Raw genomic sequence first — 19,161 nt, forward strand, 5'->3', positions numbered from 1 at the left:
TCATTTATATTTATTTAATAACAAAAAAATATAAAAATGAATAAATTTAAATAACATTGAGCAAGCTCGACATTAGACGTGTTAAACTAGTTTTGGCTGCAGTGGGTCTCACACATTTATTGATATCCCCAAACAATTACAAAGTCAGGGAAAAAAAAAGACTACAATCTTGAAGAGGTCATTCATCGTATAATTCATGTACAATGCAGTTCCAATCTACAGAATGATACAACAAGAGACGCTAGTGCCAGATCAGAATCGGTCGTCAAGCAAGAGAAGCATTCGGCTCAATGGGCTTCTTCAACTGCACCAGTATCATGGTCATGTTATCGCATCCCTCGCCAGTGAGCGTGCTCGGAGCCAAGCACCTGTCCAGTACTCGCTCACATACTGCAGAGAGGCAGCTTTCCTGCGGTGAAGACATACCTTTGCGCCTTTAGCCACTTAAAACACACATGCTAAGAGTCACTGAAAAATTATCAGAGAAAAAAGAACATGGAGAATGGCACTCACAGTTCTAAGATGCTCATGGATAAAATCAACTAGCTGCTGATTCGACATGCAATCCCTGGTATGTGACAGAAGAAAAGATCAAACAAGTAATTTGGAAGCATGAGAGTGAGGGTTAAATTCAATTTCATATTTTAGGTAGACGGTTGTCTACATAACATCACATAGAAGACTGATTAACAATAAGTTTCCATCGGGATGTTTCTAGGGTTAAATACCATCCCAGCATTTATGGTGAGTCGATGTCTATAAAATCTCATTTCCAGCGGCAGGGAAACTTGCATTCAGTATATACAATTCACATTGTTTATAATTTCCTGAGTACGAAAAGCGATGCTATTCCAAGTCATCTTGAAACTAGAATCGCTGATAAGGCTTACCAGACTCCATCACATGCTATAACAATGAATTCGTCATCATCAGATAGCTCCACCTGCAAGCACATGTTAGATATAAATATATAGACTGGTCTTCTTAACAAACTGAGCTTTCGAACTAAATATTTCAAAATAGAACTGTGAAGTGCTCACAATATTGATGTCGGGATTGCAAGTCAAAATTTGCTTTTCCGCAGGTAAAAATTTATTTTGCTTAAATTCCATGTCACCTGACACGAAGGGTTCTTCTCAAAGGTGCCACACTTCATTGGGCCATAAAATTCAATTAACAACACTGAAAATACCAATTGCTCTTGCAAGGTTTAAGCTTCCGTTTACTCGTCCAGCATGGATAAATCCTCCTGCTTTTAGGATTCTCTCTTTCTCATCCTCAAGACCTGGTTTGTGATCAGTCGACAAGCTGACTGCCTATCAAAGAAGAAAAAGAACAAACATACACATAACTAGAATATTTTCCATTGATGTAGTAAAGCATATGATCGCACACATAAAATAGGATTCCTTGTGGACAAACCTGACCCTTCCTTGACAACACACAGCGAGAATCACCAGCATTTGCAACAAAAAGTTGATTGTTCCTAATAACAGCCACACAAGCTGTGCATCCAGATGTTGGCCCAGAAAAATCAGAATGTGGTCCCTAAGAAAGAATTGCAAGGGTTTTTTTTTAAGTTTTCCAATAGAATAGTAATTACAAGAACATGCTTATTTCACATTGGCTTGGGCATGTGGGCATGGGCAAGGGGCATATAATCTCAAACAGCTGATCTTTTTGTGGGGAAAATGAATTTTACAAATAAGATGGATATAGATTCTGTTTTTTTCTCCAAGAAATGAAGTAAAATGGTATATGCAAGTTAGGATGTCTAAATTGCTGCCTGCAACCCTAAAGTTGATAAGAGCATGGATAATGAAGTTCAAACTTCTTCAACTCGACTGCTAAGCATCAAGGAGAGTTGAGAAAAGACAGAAAGAAGAATTAGCAGGATAAACTACTTCATAGTACTGAAAGACAACCCTATCACCATCAGGTGAAGAACCTTAGCTTAATCAAAGAAACCTTGCTCCATAATATGGACAATACTACCTGTATTTAGTTTTCTAATCTGGAAGTATCCCAGAATTGATAGATAATACGAAATGTGAACCAAGATGTACCAACTACCTCGTACTGGTAGAAAATAAATAATTATTTAGTCACATAATTTCAGTTTCAATGAAACAAAACTAGAATCACACACCTTTATGTGTTAAATGTAGCATAGTAAAAAAGTTTTCATGGGATATTGTGATCAACCAACATGTCTGCGATGATTTTCCAACAAATGTCATTTTGTAATGCAGCATCTATTCTGAAGATGCAAATGCATGGCATATCTAGGAAAATAGATTAATTACTTTCTCATATCTTTCTCTGTATCTACTCCAATCCTTCTTTCCAACACTTGGCTCTTCCTTTGCTTTCACATTTTTTTTTTCTATTTCTGTCAATATTTCCACACTAAGACATTTTTCACTTCAGATGCATGAGCCTTAGAGCATCCTAATAGAACTGTAATTCTCCTGCAGATTTAATTGCTGAGGTGGCTTAATATCTCAGATACACACGCAAGGGAGAGGGAAAAAAAAGTAGCAATGGATTTTGATTTCCCCAAGAAACTCTTATCATCAGAAAGAGTAGGACAAAGACGATAACACAGAAACAAACTGCCTTCATTCATATGATAACAAATCTCATAGCTGTGACTGATTGAATGCCTCATTTATCTAGCAAATTCATAGTACAAATGAAATACAGATTCACACTCAAAAAATCATCCATCCTTACCAAAAAAAAAATTTTAAAAAAACATTTAAAAATAATGCATTTTAACGTATCAAAGAAACTAAATGGATAGGATACCTCCTCAAAGGTCCATTCATCTACGTGTTCATCTGAATGACCTCCCCTTGGGGACCATATCAAGCCCTCAATGTAGCCAGTGAATCTGTCCATCTTGTCTCCCAGAACAGCTAACTCTCGCCACCCTCTCTGGCCTCGCATCATCTCGTCCATTCTGCATTAAATTAGTTATCATATATATTGATGTACCAGTTCTCATTTATGGCACTACCCAATATAATCAATATGAATTTCTAAGCTCAAGATAGTTCTGGAAATAGCGAAGATAAATATAGAATGATACCTAAAATATGCTCTTCGAAGTGCAGCAGTTAAATCTCCAAGAAGATGATCAAACTTGAGAACTTGTGTATGTAGATATTTTGCACAGAATTTGGCAACCACTTTTCCTGAAAAGATATAACCTTGCTACTGGTTAAACTGTGATACAAAACATCTGACAGATATACTAAGGTAATAAGTGTTATAGAAGAGTGGTTTACTATATCAAATGAAAAAAGTTTTGCAATTGTAGCACACAAAAGTCCCTAAATTGAAACAAGTGGGAAAAAAAAGTACACAAAACTTAAGAACAGGGTACTGGAGGCGTTCTCCATAGAGAAACAAGTTTCATCTAACTCCTGCATAGAGGATTTCATGAATTGACCAAAATTTATTACAAGTTAAAGAATGAAATATCGCAAAATTTCATGCAGATTCCATACTCGGTTAGGAAAGATTTAGAAATCTGAGAATTATAAGGATAAAGTTATTGAAGATAAAGAGACAAGGGACGAAAATTACTATGAGAAAATTGATAACTAAAAAGATGTAAGGAAAATAGAAAGAGTCTAGGGTAAATGATCTATGCACCTATGAATAAAGAACTTACACTTGCAAGGGATTTAAATAGACCCGTAGGTAGAGCATACGAGAAATTTAAGTTGAAACTTGAAAATGGATAATGATGAGCAAAGAAAAAAAAGGAGGATAGTATTATTATGGATTTCACTACATCTTATAATATGGCAGAATAAGAATTGGATTATTTTTAACAGTGATAATAGTCATAACAGACATTTTTTACAAGAAAGATAGTCAACAATAATCAATCCTGACTAATATAATGGGACGTAATGAACAGGAAATAAATCATTCCCTCCATAATCTGCTCCAATGTTTAAAGGACAATTTGAAATGAAATAATTGATTCCAAGGAAAAACTCATTTCATTTCATAGTTGAAGAGGTCATCCACCTCTATTAACTATAATATTATTTACTTGAAATCTGAACAAAGATAAATAAAATGAGTGGACTAAGGCTACGTTTGGTGAGGGGTAATCTGGCTTGTAATGTAATCAAGATTACATTACAATATTGATTACTTTATTTAGTACAGTTCTAAAGCTGTAATGTAATGTAATATAATCTAGATTATAAAAAATAATAAAATTTTATAATCTGGATTACAAGGCCCATACCATGTAATCCAATTACATTCTAAGCTCAATGTTTAACTAAAATTTAAATGTCAAATATAACCCAAGTCCATTTCCTACACTAACCGGTCGTCGACATCACTGCCGCTGCCTCCACCACCGCCTCCAGGCACCGACGGCCGCCACCGGCAGAGGTCATAGGATATTTTTGTCATTTTATAATAATATGAATTACACTCCTTATAAAAAAATAATGGACACCAAACAAAAGAATGTAATCACCCTTGTAATCAAAGATTACATGTATAGTATACAACTCTTTCACCAAACGTAGTAATGTAATATTAATTACATTACACTACATTACAAATTTTATAACATTACCCCTAACCAAACGCAACCTAAATGGTTCAAACCTGTTGAACCAATCAAGCAAATCAGATGGGTCGGGTTGAAGTGACCAAACAAATTGGCCAATTGAATGGTTGTGCGGGATGGGTGGGTCGAGTGGGCAAACAACCAACGAAGCAAATGCAATTGAATGACCCTAACATACCACACAGACTAATTGAAACTAGTAGGCGTAACAAGCAGGGCACACCGAGTGAACTGATGTATGGAACAAATAGGTAAGAGAAGAAGGATGGAAGGAGTAGTCAAGCAGAATAGGCAAGTTGGGTGGATAGTGCTGGTATCCCAAGGTGGTTTTGATGTGATCAAACCAAGTTAGGTTAGGTCCTGTTGGTGTTTAACCCTGTGTCCAAGTGTGCAGGAGCTTAGGAGCACAAGAAGTCGAGCAAAAGACGCAGCTAGAGAGAAGAACGGCACGGGAGAGAGCCAACGGGCTCGGTGCGTTCGAGGGACAAGGTGCTGCGAAAAAGTACGCGGGCAAATGAGAAGAAGGCGCGCGGCGTTTCCGAGGGACAAGAAGCCGGAGCGGAAGCTTGCTTGAAGGCCGAAAGTTGGGTTCGGATAAGCCCTATTCTGGAAGGCCGAGATCACCCCAAATGGAGCCGGAGCGGAAAACCCGGACCTAAGCAAGCGGAGCCGGAGCAAGAACCCGGACCAAACAAGTTAACAAGGTGTTAACTTGGGTCCGGGTGCCTGGACCTTGAATCTTATCCGGATCGCGTCAAACGCGATCTGTTGTGGCGGGGATAAAATTTTATCCCCCTCTAGACACCTGAAACCCTTCCAGGCGCCCCGACCAGGACTATAAATACATCCCTAGTCCCATAAGCTAAAATACAAATGAAAAAGAGAGAAACAACACTTGTAATCATTTACTTGTCTATTTAGCTTCGTGATTGTGAGCTTTGATTGCTGTAAGAGGCTTCTCCGCCCGAAGGAGACAATATTGAGTTTTTCATTATCCTTGGATTAACAACCTCCCCAGTTAACAAGGTGTTAACTTGGATCCGGACGCCTGGATCTTGAATCTTATCCGAATCGCGTCAAACGCGATCTGTTGTGGCGGGGATAAAATTTTATCCCCCTCCAGACGCCTGAAACCCTTCCAGGCGCCCCGACCAGGACTATAAATACATCCCTAGTCCCATAAGCTAAAATACAAATGAAAAAGAGAGAAACAACACTTGTAATCATTTACTTGTCTATTTAGCTTCATGATTGTGAGCTTTGATTGTTGTAGGAGGCTTCTCCGCCCGAAGGAGACAATATTGAGCTTTTCATCATCCTTAGATTAACAACCTCCCCAGTTGTAGTGCCTCTTCTTTTCTCTATTTAGTTTTTATTTATTTTATACAAGTGTTAATATTGATAAAGCTATAAGTCGAGAAAGGATTTTTTGTTTTCTTATTGTGCAGACTATTCACCCCCCTCCCCCCTCTAGTTGGTCGCCAACGATCCAACAAGTGGTATCAGAACGAGTTTGTTTTAGAAGGACTAACCGCCGAACGAAACACACAAGATGGCCGAACCGAGCATCTACCCACCAAAATTCGAAGTGGAAATTCATGAGTTGGAAGAAAAGGATGGAGGTATTTTTTAAAACAGATTTTGATTTACTCTTGATAATGGAATTTAGTTTTGTAGCGCCCGAAGACAAAGAAAAACACCAATGGACCAAGAAAGAGCAAACCGACTTCGTGGCAAACGGCAAAGCAGAGTTCCATCTGCTAAGTGTCTTACTGCCACAGGCAAGAAGTCAACCGGATTAGAACCTACGAGTCTGCCAAGGAGCTCTGGGAGAAATTCCTGGAACTACACGAAGGAACCTTGGAGGCGAAACTCGCGAGACATGATTTGCTGAGAAACCAGTTCAGCAATATCAAACTAGAAGAAGGCGAAACAGTTGCACACCTTCACTCAAGGATCAAGGAGCTCATCACCGGACTCACGAATCTCAGAGAAAAGGTAAGCAATCGAAATTCGCTAAGGTACACGCTTAATGCATTCCCTAGAAATACTGAATGGGCATCATTAGTAGATGCCTATTATATATGTAAGGATCTTTCTATACTTTAGAAGCACAACATTGTCTTAAAGGCAAAGATGGATGAACAAGATTCAGAATCTTCTCTCGATGATGACGAAACAACATTAATGGTAAGTAGATTTAAAAAATTATTAAATCTAACAAATTTAATAAAGTGCAAGGTACAAGAAGAAAAAGAAAAATAAGATGCTACGACTACAATGAAGAAGGGCATGTCAAAGATAATTGCCCAAAATTAAAGGACAAGAGCAAGGACAAGAAAAAGAACAAGAAGTCAGCCCGACCTAAGTATAATCTAAAGGCGACGTGAGATGACACATCATCTGAATCAGAGATCGAAGCCATCACCGAATTTGCGTTAGTAGCAAGTCATCAAAAAGACGAAAACAAAGCAAGCTCGTCCGAAATGAGCATCGAGCGCATCGATGAAGGGGGAGCGATATCGGAAAAAAGCATAGCACTTCAAATATCATAAGGAACAAATTTGAAAATTTTCACAGACATATATTCCTAAGAAATTTTTAATTAACACAGTAGGAAGGAACCTATATTGGGTTTCAAAATCATATTCGAATTGAATGTCTTTAAAATTAGGGTTTTCATAGAGGAAATTAAATGTTTAATTTCTTTAAGAGACTTTGTCTAGAAAGTGGTTGTTGCTTTAATAACCAAGAAGGTCTAGTGTCTCGCCACAGCCTGGAAACTAATTACTAAAATGAATGTTTAATTGGCTAATTGTTAAGCATTTAATTATAATTAAATAATGCTTTTAATGTTTGTCAAAATTCCACAAGAAATTAGTTAGATTTTTTTCTTCTCACTCATCTATAATAATAATAATAATAATAATAAATTATGAATTGTTTATCTCACATGATGCTTTTAAATTTTTAGTAAACAGTTGGAAAATTTTCAAGTCCTTGTTAATTTATTTTTTTTTGTAAAACATTTCCAAGTTTTTTTTAAAACTCAATCTTTTTTCTTAAACTTTCATATTTTTTTAAATAACCCTTAGACTTTTTATCATTGTTAAGTAGAATTTTTTTTGGTACCCCATTTTTAATGTAATCAAAAGAGGGAATAATAAAGATTAAGTCTAGGGGAGGGCAGTATTTCAAATGATAATTTTTGCACTTAATTTTTATACTTACAAATCTTTTTTTAATTATTACTATTTGTTTACCCTAACTTAACTTGGATTTGATCACGTCAAAAATGAAGAGATTGTTGGTACCCAAGGTGATTTTGATGTGATCAAATCAAGTTAGGTTAGGTCCTGTTGGTATTTAACCCAGTGTCTAAGTATGCAATAGCTTAGGAGCATAGGAAGTCAAACAAAAGACACAGCTAGTAAGAAGGACGGCACGGGAGAGAGCTGATGGGCTCGGTGCATTCGAGGGACGAGTGCTGCGGAAGAGTACGCGGGCAGACGAGGAGGCGTGCAACGTTTTCGAGGGATGAGAAGCCAAAGCGGAAGCTTGCTTGAAGGCCGGAAGTTGGGTTCGGGTGAACCCTATTCCGGAAGGCCGAGATCACCCAAGTGGAGCCAGAGCCGGAGCCAATGCGGAAGACCCGACCTAAGAAAGCGGAGTCGGAGCAAGAAGGATTGCGTCAAACGTGATCCGTTGCGGAAGGATAAAGTTTTATCCCCCTCCAAACGCCCAGAACCCTTCCAGGCGCCCCGACCAGAGCTATAAATACAACCCTAGTCCCAGAAGCTAAAATACAACTGAAAAAGAGAGAAACAACACTTGTAATCATTTACCTGTCTATTTAGCTTCGTGATTGTGAGCTTTGATTGTTGTAAGAGGCTTTTCCGCCCGAAGGAGACAATATTGAGCTTTTCATCATCCTTGGATTAACAAACTCCCCGATTGTAACCAAGTAAATAGTTGTGCCTCTTTTTTTCTCTATTTAGTTTTTATTTGTTTTATACAAGTGTTAATATTGGTAAAGCTATAAGTCAAGAAAGGATTTTTTGTTTTTTTATTGTGTAGGCTATTCACCCTCCTCTGGCCGGTCACTAGTGATCCAACAAATAGTACATGTTGGACAAATCGAGCAATTCAGATTGATAGCAACTTAGATGGCAAGCAGGCTAGTCGTGGATGGACCAAATATAACAACCTAGTTATATTAACCAGATTAGACTAAATGAGAAACATAAAATGAATTACTCCGTTTGTCATATTGTACTATTAATGCAACCATATGAAGAAATGGAATGGATTCCACTTATCATTTCATTCCATTTCATTTCCTTCTACCAAACCTAGCCTAAATGGTGAAATTTTAGAGACAATAACATAGAAATTTTCATAGATAGAAAGGAGTTTGGAAAAAAAATTGTTATATCATGTGGACTTTGATGGCAAAAAGATGAGAAATGTGACAAGGTCAATTCTTGTAGGATCCAAAAGGTAGAATAACATATAATGAGAACTCAAAAAAAGTAGTAAGCATACAAAGTTTGAAGTATAAGAATGATACCTTACAGACTAGGAAGGAAGAAAATATTTAACAGATGGCTAAACTAGGACAAAACAAGCAGAGTTAAGTAATATTCAATACATAAATGACAAAAACTACAACATGAATACTAAAGAATAGCAACTTATTATAACATTAATAAATTGTAGGAAAGCCTGGTGTCTGGCACAAAGAGAAACTAGATGTAGAGATTTGTGTATGAAAGCTACTTGGTTGGTATATCCTAGTCCTGACATTATTCATCTAATTTTTTAAAATGCTAATGAATTACTTATCAAAATATACAGAAAAGACTAATCATTAAATGTCCAGAAGTTATATGGCCTATTAATAATTATAAAAAAAGCTTTGCATAAGATAATTAATTTCTATCCTTAGGAAGCACATTAAATTGAAAGTGTACCTCCATGGCCGTCATAAACACCAAAGAACGATGTGCAATCATCAAGATCTGGCACAGCAGCATGCTGGGAATTGCAATGTAAGATAAAAATTGGTACACATGGATCCTTAATTAATTAAACCAACTAGTGTGAATACACTAGAAAATAATTATGCAAGTCAATAATAAATGGAAGGTAATCACAACTAGTATAAGAAAAAGACAAATACAATTGATACAATAAGCCATTCCATTTTCTTTATTAAAAAAACAAGATTCAATATATTGTAAATAAACCACAAACCTGAGCTAGTACTGGACAGATTTCTTAAATTTGTTAACATACCTGCTTTTCAATAACTAAATACAATGGCATGCATATGTTTCAACTAGGGAATTACTAAAGAGTTCATTGTATAAAACATGCATGAGTATTACCAGAAGCAACAACTAAACTACTGTTAATGACCTCAGTTGCCAAGTGTGAAGGTGGATTGCCCCAACAAGAAAGCAGGAAAACAGCACTGAGTAAGATTCCTTCACATTAAAATGCATGTAAAAAGAAACAAAACTCCATAGGAACATAATGCAAGATCACATCTAGGATGAGCAGATGATGATGATGCAATCAATCTTATCTGATTTTTTTATTTTCAATTAAGATTAGACAGTTTTAGCATTTACCGCATCCTCCATATTTGCACGCCAACCTTGCATAGATGACAAACCAAACCTAACTTTAGCATTCCCACCATCTTCGGAAAATTTCTCAGTTTTTGGAGTGCTTAAGTAGATTCCCATACTGAGCAACAGGTATGACCATTAAAAGTTTGTCAAAATGTACAAGCATAAAGGACAATCAAAATATTCAAGACATATATGTACCATTACCTGTTATGGCACTGCCGAATCCCGTAATACAACTTGCTACCGTCGAGAGAAAAAAAAAAAGGAAAAAAAAAAGAAATCAGCAAACAAATAAATACAGTTAGCTCGAATAACAACTAATCAAAGGAAAAAAAAACCCAAATTCCATATGTAACCCAAATTCCACACCTATCGGAGTGATGGAGTATGAAAAAGCAAGTCTTTAGCCGTATTATTTGTAGGAAACAAAAGGAAATTTTAAATAATTCTTCAACTGTTTCTTCTGATGTAACGTCAATAACCACCAAGTCTGCATCTCCATGAACCCAAGGAAATGGTAAGTGTCATCCCAGTACGCGCTTGTTCTGTAGGAAGTTTTTATCATTACAGTGTCATCCTTTTCAGTATTCACTTTAGTTATAAATTAGTGCACTTAGATGGTTATATAGGAAAGATTAACTAGAACAGAAGGCCTCGAAGTGCGGTCAATCACAGAATACATGTATCACATGTTATTCAAGCATATTATTCAATACAAAATATAGATATAAAAAGATAATTAGCAGTTCCACATTGAATTGTATCATTACCTCACAGATAACAAACTAAAAACTACCAGAAATCTCCTTTTTCAATTTGATGGATCATGCATTGACAGCATACTACAGGACAGTGCAATGAACATGAGAAGTCATGCTGCTGTCAAGTCCTGGCTTTCAGTTCACTCGCATGTTTAAATCAGCAAGATATGTTATAAACTTAACAGCTTTATATCATTCCCTTAATAATTATAATATACAATTCATGACACGAAATTGAATGCTTTCTTGTACAGTAACCACGGAATTGATGATGGTCATTTGTGAGTTTGACTTTATTATGGGTGGATAATGCGGTCCTTCCTTAATTGTGATAATACAACAAAAGAGCACTAAATGTACATTCAGTATATCATCAACCATAACTTTCCTAAAAAATAAAGCATAATACAAGATGCCTGGCCAAAATGCACCGAGTCAACTAGGTTAACTAAAAGATAATCCCACAAGAGCAATTAGGTAATCATCACTTCTACAGCTCTATTTCAAATACAATCTTTGCTTCCATTCAAGAAATACATGTAAAAAGGAAACACACACACACACAACTTCGGCATAAATTCTTGAGCAGTAAATACACCACTATGATCGTCAGCATCCGCCGGCGCTGGGTCCAAAAAAGAAACAAATAAAAGGGTCTTGTACATATGGTCTAAGTACACTGACTAAGAGGTAAATGCAAATTCGATCTTAAAAAAATAAACGAAAGAGATGCATAAGGAACTTATAAACAAGAAAATTTCCCAATAGGTCAACAGTACACAGAGATCAAACGAGGAGGGGGAACGGAAACCTAAGCCACGAAGCAAAGGATCGATTCCGCGAAGAGGCGATCCAACTAGAAGAAGGATGCAATGGGGACTTACTCACGAAGGCACCTTGGATCTACGCCGTCGGCGGTGGATTGGAGCCGTTGGGGAGGGAAAATGGAAAAAGAATGGAGACGGCAGGAACGGAAGAATTTATTGGCGACGAAGAAAGGGCGATAATCTTTATGGATTTCTTTTTTTCTTTTTGGGGGCAATTTTATTGACTTTTCGAAGACTGCGTGGCAATCTGTAGATGCCACGTGCCGAGGATTAATGGTCAAACCAAATAAACGAAGGCATAGAACCGGCAGCGAGGAGAATTTAAAAGAAAATTTCAATTAAATGCTAATAAATGTAAGAAATCATTTTTTATGAACACAGATTGCAGGAAATGCCAAAAATAGTTAACAATTCGCCGTTGCCGGGGATCGAACCCGGGTCACCCGCGTGACAGGCGGGAATACTCACCACTATCCTACAACGACATTGCTATTCTTCGCATTTTTTTTTACTCAAATCAAGTTTTATTTTTCCTTTTTTGTTAATAATTATTTGCTACAAAACTATGTTTTAAAATTTATGCGAATTTGTAAAATATTCTCAATACTTACCATTGTAATAATATATATATATATATATAAGACGTTTAAAAATTTATGTTTGTTCACTTATGGATTTCTTAAGATTTATATTTGTTGGCAGTTCTTTCTATGATTACATCACTTTGTTTTGATTACGAGATCATGGAAATTTAGGCATCAAGAAGTGAGTTGGAGTTGCAACTGTTCATATTAACTTTTGCACAATGCCAAATGTGATGTTGAAGCCAGACAAGATCGATAGGAACACATACATTTTGGCTATTTCAACAGAAATCAGATAAAATCCTTGTTCGACCATAATATTCACACTGCATCGATCTAAACCAGATTCGACCACATTGAACCAGCCGTGGTGAACTTCAGTTTTCTCTTCTTTTTGAAAGAAAAATATACTAATTTGCAAGCTAATGAAACTGAGTGCTACGGAATGCCACTGTGATCTACATCAAATAAGTACACCAATTAGTAATCAAAAACTTTTAAAGATCAGACCTAATTATTCTGGGTGACATATCATCGATGAGTATGTGGTTAGTAAATTCGAGGACTGTCTCTTTTTACGAGTAGCAGTCCTGCATTCTTACTGCCACTATTCTTTGGCTTTCTATCCTTCAATGCTTTCTGTTTCAGTGGGCTATTTGCAGTATTGCACTGGGAAATGCATGTAGCTTGGCCCTCTGGAGAGGCAAAAAGTGAGTAGAAGAGGCAAAAAGTCTCTTCTAATCAATGACTGCTGCGCACGATAAGCATCGATCACATCATCTGGTAACTCGTTTTGCTAATTTAGCTTGCGAGCATCTTTGCTGAGATGCATCAAATGTGCCCTGAGACTGGACTCCTGCACCTGTTTGATAAAGCAGTGGAAAACCATAGTTGATTGTTGGCACACATCAGATGCGATTGACAGAATCCTACGAGTAAAATAATGTAAATTTCTGGAGTCCCAATTGCATTGAATAACTTTGTTACAGTATGGTTCCCTGTTGCTATATGAATCCTATATAATTTCAAACTGTTCCATCTCAAGATGGGCATAGATTAAGGCTTGAAAATCCTAAGACTAAGTTTATTAGTTCAAGAGTTTCTTGCTCGTCCTAATTCTAAGGGAAGCCTCACAAACTTTTTGTTATATAATACAATATGATAATTATTAGTTCAAGAGTTGTTTGCTGGTCCTAATTTTAAGGAAAATCTCAGAAACTTTTAGTTATATGATACAGTAGAAAACTGTTTGATATAACGGTGCATATATATTAATGGAAGGTTAAGATTCATAACCAACCTCACATAGTTGAGAAAAATCAACTTGATGACGATGAATATGACAGTATAATAAAACTTTAATAATAAAGCGAAAATCAGGATTATCATACTCTTTCAACTCTTTGATATTTAAAGGATTGGCCGTCATAAAGATAGACTTTTCTCAGCCTTGTCCCAACCAGATGCTTGGCAAACAGCTGTGCATCATTTCAGTTCGTAGTTAGCAATTTTCAATTTCATAATTTCAACTCTCGTTTCTTTTTGTTTGACATCAACATGGCAAATTCTATATTACTGCTTTCTAGGTTTAGATGCAGGTCGATACTGAACTAAGTAGGAGTTATGTTTTCCTTGCGATTTAATGTATATGTTTGTGTTAAAAAGTTGATTCCAGACAACTTATAATAATGATTGAAATGGTTCTTATAAATCAGCAGCAAATACACACCAAATGAAGTAAGAAGTTCAGTAGGAATGATTTGATTTTGTAAAGCCACAGTTCAGCATCACAAACCTGCTCAGCTGCAGCAAAAGCTAGTAACTTCATGCATTCATCAAGCATGGATTTTTCGTTTTCGGCAGCAGCTTTAATCTCAGAAATGAGAGACTTTGTAACTTCAACCTAGTAAACATAAAACCCAAATAAAGAAGTCATTATCAAACTCAAAAGCACTAAAACGATCAGCCTAAAATGAATGAAATTAATTCTATCAAAATTGAAAAAATATTCGTGTATGTGAAATGCAAAGATATTCAGATTCTTCTACTGTGTCATATCAAACTCAGACATAGAAAACTTCCTCTATAAAATTTAACCTTGGTATCCATTTTATCTTCTGAAGATTCTAAAACACAATTTACATTCTCAATGTGTTTAAAACTTTGGGCAAACAGATATGTCTTATGATATTTACAAACCAGGCCATGTGACAGAATGTGACCTTGGGCAAAACCTTGCAGTAGATAATTCCAATATTAAGCTTATTCTCCTACTCTAAATTTGATTGTTTCCTAAAGAAGCCAATGGGTCATGTATGCAACCAATTTCATCAAAAAGGTGTCCCACACAAACAACTCCAACACAATAGAGAAGCATATTGAGTTCCACGAGGAAAAATGTAGGATATGCCCAAAAAATTGCGCGAGAAAGAAAGTTACAAGATTAGCTCAGAGTGAATGCATGTCCATCAATCCTAAGTTCCTTAGTGACAAACATATGAATCAAATAAAATACTTTAGTGGTAAATAGTGATAAAATTTTACCCTAGACAATAAACGACAGACACAGGAGCCCATGGCTTGCAATATATCAACTGCTGAACTAACTGCATTCTTCATATCAGTTATATCTGCCTGTAAAATAGAGACAAAAAATATTTGGTTGATTAAAACATAGATATCTACCAAAAATTTCATATTCTAGTAGAAGTTGTTAAGAATATATATATATATATCCTTCGTCCAAGCAGTATTGGAATCCTTCATACTACATATGAAATGAAAACTAACTGTAGCATATAACACCTTTGCTCCTCCTGTAATAGGGAGCCGTAGAGTGCTTGAATTTAAAGCTTTGATTGCCCCAGACAAAGAGCTAAAGTGATCCTTTTCTAGTGTCGCCCATTGTTCAAGATATGTCATCTAGAAGATTTTCCAAACAAGATCTCTTTAGAAATTAATAAGAGTAACAATAAATGACTATCACATAGAAAAATGTTGGTAGAATATCTCCAAGCCTACATTAGAAGTAAAAAGATCTTTGGAAATATTGTGATCAGTACGGAAAATCAAATTGATAATTTTGATGTCATGTGAATTTAGATGATAAATAAAAATAAGGAATGTGCCAATGTTTTATAGATAGGAAGAATTGTAGAAATGAGGAGTATTTGAATTCCAAAATGATAAAACAGTGTTTGAAGCATAAGATAATTTCTACAGAACATGAGCTGAATATAGAGAGAAAATCACTTACTGGATTTTTAAATCTAGGAAAAGAAAAATATATAATAAGCTTATATTCTTTAATTGCATTGACTCAAAAATCTTATGATCTCGGGTCTAGTTGGTATTCCAAAGATTCATGGCACAATTAACTCTTATAAGAATGCTTAGACATAAAATTTCTTAAAGCTACAAATTGTACTGATCAGGATAAAATCAATTGAGTGTATACTGTGTACTATGAGGAATTTACGAGGGAAAAAGAACTAAATGAACCATTTCTTACCTGTTCTTTCAAACTAATACCCAACCTCAAGTCCCCCTGCAATTGATGCACACCAATCCTTTTCATGGTGACAGAATCACGCACCATTGACATATTATTCCAGACGTTCTGAAGAAGATTCTGTAAGAGAACCAAAAACAAAATAACCATGTTAACCAAGTTTGCCGAGCCAGATTGTACCTGTAGTAATCATGGTTTTTTGGGCACAGAAGTATAGACACAGTGATAGGGATGGCAATATAGGAAAACCAAGACTAAACTTAATGCGAGCAACAGAAGATTCAACTTATCAATCTGTCCCCTCACCACCACCCTACCCCCCACCCCTTCTCTAATATGTGGCTTATAATGAAAACTAGAAGAACAAAGGTAATCAAGTAAAGCATGTGAATAAAAGTTTGTTTTTGCGTCATCTCAGAAACATAGTGGACGGACGACGTAAGCTAATTACCAAATACCATCAGGCATGAAAACCTGTAAAAGAATGATGCCAGATATTGTATGCCAAAGATCTATGTGAGAACTTCTAACTAGACATTATTAGACAGGATGACAGAGATGAACTTACACATAATTAAAGTAAATGTCATACAAAATTAATGCGATCGTCATGATTAGTTAATATTTCATACTTATAGCAAAGTGAATAAACACTAACAAATTTAAATAATAATAATAATAATAATGGAGTCTAACAAAAGAAGAATCAAAGAACCTGCTAGAATTAAAAGTTTATAATGATTAAATGATGTAATCTGAGTAACCAAAACCCAACCTCTGTCCTCATTCTTTGAATTGACAATGTATTGTTTGTTTGGGCATTGACAAAGTGCCACTGCATAATTGCATTATACAGCAATTTCAGCTGATGAGCATCTTCTATCTCACTGGCAGTTAACTTTCCTCTTTGCACATCACCACTACACTTAAAGACAGAGGAAGCACCACCAGCTCTGCTAGTAACATTGGTTGACAATGACATTGGGGAAGATGGCCTTGTCCTCAAAGGACTCATCATCCCCTTAGATGTCAATGATGATGCTGATAAAACCTTACTTGGAGACGAAGGATGATGCAAACCTGGGATGACTGGTAACCGAGCACTAGGTGATGAAGGACGCAAACCTGGAGAGCCTGATGACTGATTACTACTTGGGCGTTTTGCAGATGAAGACCTCATAGTAGTTTGTGATGAACTTACAACAGGTTTCACATCTCGTTCTACTTTTCTACCTCCATGATTCAATGATTGTTCAGATTTATTACTTAGTGAGAACTTGGAATCTCTGGATGCACTATCAGTAGAGTGATTGATTCTATTAGGGGAGACTCCTCGTGAAGCAATTGTTCTAGTTGATTTGCTAATTTTATCAGATAGATCCAAACTTCTAGACATGACACTTGGAGGCAATCTCCCTCCCATCATAGCTGGCCACCGATGTTGATCTAAGATCTTTGCATTCAAGTTTCCTGGTGGTTTGGAATTCTCTGATTGGTCAGATGAGTTTCTTCCTCTCAAAGGAGTCCTCTTCCTCTCAGATACAGCATCAGCATCAGCTAAAGACTTAATTGATTTAACAGAGGAGGAATTTGCCACAAACTTTTCTCTCTTTTTTTCCTGAACTACAAGAGATTCTGACTGGAAAGAAGAAGATAGGCTCCGCATTGAAGGCCACAAACCATCTCGTGCCTTGTTGCTGAGCAAGTGTCGTGCGGTATTGTGAGTTACAATAGCATCTCGGACTGGAGTTGCTGATCTAGAAGATGGAGAAGGTGGAGTAGAAGGTCTAGATGGGGATGATGGTGCAGAAAACCTTGGTGAAGGCTTCGCTGGTCTCCTCTCAGCTGACTGGGATCGCTTAGGCATTGACATCCCAGGCACAGTGGACGTGTGACTGCAACTAGAAATTGGAGAGGAGCATCGTTTTGAGTTACTAGACGGTGAAACTGGAGTGGGTGAGATCCCATTCATGTATCTAGAAGCAACAGTGCGAGGCTTACGGGTGGCCAGAGTGGTATTGCTTTTCTCTGAAGGGAGCAATGGTGGACCAGAATTATCTTCTTCCTGAGTGGACTTCGACTGTGCTGTAGCACCAAGGGGCTCAATGTTACGTGCATCCATTAACTGCTGCCTTCACATGAAACTACATTGTCGATTACAACACTTCCACAACCACAAATCTGTCACAAAAGTCCCTCCATCAGTTAGGTGAATTCATAAATTAAGCAAACCAAAAACACCAGTCAAGCAGATTTCGTTTTTCTTTTTTGGAGGAAATTGTGGGGTTTTTATCACGCAAAATAAAAATTACGAAGGAAAAGCATGCATAATGGCAAACAAAAAAATTAAGATGAAAGAATCGTACAATGGAACTTTCAGATGAATCCTCACACCAAATTCTTAAGGAATAAAGCAGATCAAAGCAAAAAATATCACGATGCTACAGTTTACTGTAGAGGATGAGAGTGCTGAGGAGGAAGGAGAGTAAAGCAGTGCAGCTGGTGGAAAACTGAAAGATGACTATCAGATTTCATGGGAATAAGGGAAGAATCGCCAAGTCGAAGATGGATAATCGTTTGTATTCTAGCCAATTTTTCTTACTAGAGACGCAGAAATTAATACCGAAGAGAGAGATGAGTGGCAAAGGTAATGGAAACAAAGTAAGATCTAGGAAAACGAGAGTTCACCTGCAGACCGATGGCGATTCGAGGAGATCCTTCTCATACATGGAGATTCTAGGGATTTTAGAACAACAACTCCTGTCAGAAAATTTGAAAAATCAAATTGAAACAAACAAAAAAATTACAAAACATTTTCAATTTCTTAGCATCCACAATGTGCATCCAGAACTTTAAATCTTCAACTAAACCCATAGATTCCATCAATCCGAGACAAGAAAAAAAAAACTAGACGAAACCACGAAGACGAATTCCAAAAACATTATTTAAGAACTCTCCAACTAAAGACTTGGAGCATCTGACCTCTGAAATCCCGCCGATGCAGAATCCGACCCAACCCCGAAGAGCCGGCGAAAGAAATTGGGCGAGAAATATCAAAGAATCGGAGTGCAAGAACAAGAAAAAGAAGGGATTTTGATGGGCTGTCCTGCGGAATTCGTACGATGAAAAGGAGAAGGGAGGACGACCGGGAGGAGATGTTTCGGTTACGAAAGGCGTTGAAGGATCATGCGATGGTACTAATAAAATAGCAGAGAGAGCAGTAGATTAAG

General features: G+C 36.7%; 2 protein-coding genes and 1 non-coding gene across 9 annotated transcripts; all 3 read right to left on the reverse strand.

The window, feature by feature from the left end:
- Window positions 1–79: 79 nt before the first annotated feature.
- On the reverse strand, window positions 80–12,044 carry LOC122014508 (probable protein phosphatase 2C 11). Of its 4 annotated transcripts, none has more exons than XM_042570745.1 (13): window positions 11,894–12,044; window positions 10,618–10,793; window positions 10,453–10,488; window positions 10,246–10,363; window positions 9,583–9,646; window positions 3,095–3,200; window positions 2,812–2,965; window positions 1,423–1,548; window positions 1,193–1,316; window positions 1,041–1,117; window positions 891–943; window positions 514–568; window positions 80–409 (listed from the first exon to the last, which is right to left on the reverse strand). In XM_042570745.1, exons 4-13 carry the CDS (start codon window positions 10,360–10,362, stop codon window positions 266–268), a joined length of 1,020 nt encoding a protein of 339 aa, XP_042426679.1. In that variant the 5' UTR covers window position 10,363; window positions 10,453–10,488; window positions 10,618–10,793; window positions 11,894–12,044; the 3' UTR covers window positions 80–265. The 4 variants fall into 4 exon arrangements, with proteins under 4 accessions (XP_042426679.1, XP_042426677.1, XP_042426680.1 ...); XM_042570743.1 differs by having other exon boundaries at window positions 11,821–12,012; XM_042570746.1 differs by lacking the exon at window positions 10,618–10,793 and having other exon boundaries at window positions 11,894–12,023.
- A 205-nt stretch (window positions 12,045–12,249) lies between these two features.
- TRNAD-GUC lies at window positions 12,250–12,321 on the reverse strand. Its single transcript has one exon. It is a non-coding gene; the product is annotated as a tRNA-Asp (tRNA).
- A 467-nt stretch (window positions 12,322–12,788) lies between these two features.
- Window positions 12,789–19,135, reverse strand: LOC122017729 (AUGMIN subunit 8-like). Of its 4 annotated transcripts, none has more exons than XM_042575407.1 (8): window positions 18,914–19,135; window positions 18,620–18,667; window positions 16,707–18,112; window positions 15,932–16,051; window positions 15,226–15,342; window positions 14,965–15,054; window positions 14,216–14,323; window positions 12,789–13,282 (listed from the first exon to the last, which is right to left on the reverse strand). In XM_042575407.1, the coding sequence occupies exons 3-8, from the start codon at window positions 18,051–18,053 to the stop codon at window positions 13,217–13,219; spliced, it is 1,848 nt and encodes a 615-aa protein (XP_042431341.1). In that variant the 5' UTR covers window positions 18,054–18,112; window positions 18,620–18,667; window positions 18,914–19,135; the 3' UTR covers window positions 12,789–13,216. The 4 variants fall into 4 exon arrangements, with proteins under 4 accessions (XP_042431341.1, XP_042431338.1, XP_042431340.1 ...); XM_042575404.1 differs by having other exon boundaries at window positions 18,620–18,691; XM_042575406.1 differs by lacking the exon at window positions 18,620–18,667.
- Window positions 19,136–19,161: the final 26 nt, after the last annotated feature.

The sequence above is a fragment of the Zingiber officinale genome, chromosome 8B (assembly GCF_018446385.1).
Source record: "Zingiber officinale cultivar Zhangliang chromosome 8B, Zo_v1.1, whole genome shotgun sequence".
Taxonomy (NCBI): domain Eukaryota; kingdom Viridiplantae; phylum Streptophyta; class Magnoliopsida; order Zingiberales; family Zingiberaceae; genus Zingiber; species Zingiber officinale.

What these genes read in the sequence shown, in the direction of transcription:
- LOC122014508 (XM_042570745.1), bottom strand. Translation starts at nt 10,362, where the DNA reads ATGGGAATCTACTTAAGCACTCCAAAAACTGAGAAATTTTCCGAAGAT. An exon ending in AAACCTTGCAAGAGCAATTG is followed by an intron (nt 1,118 to 1,192) that starts GTATTTTCAGTG and finishes CCTTCGTGTCAG; the next exon opens with GTGACATGGAATTTAAGCAA. An exon ending in GCAATCCCGACATCAATATT is followed by an intron (nt 944 to 1,040) that starts GTGAGCACTTCA and finishes ATGTGCTTGCAG; the next exon opens with GTGGAGCTATCTGATGATGA.
- LOC122017729 (XM_042575406.1), bottom strand. Translation starts at nt 18,053, where the DNA reads ATGGATGCACGTAACATTGAGCCCCTTGGTGCTACAGCACAGTCGAAG. An exon ending in CTATTACAGGAGGAGCAAAG is followed by an intron (nt 15,055 to 15,225) that starts GTGTTATATGCT and finishes TCTATTTTACAG; the next exon opens with GCAGATATAACTGATATGAA. An exon ending in TCTGTCGTTTATTGTCTAGG is followed by an intron (nt 14,324 to 14,964) that starts GTAAAATTTTAT and finishes TATGTTTACTAG; the next exon opens with GTTGAAGTTACAAAGTCTCT.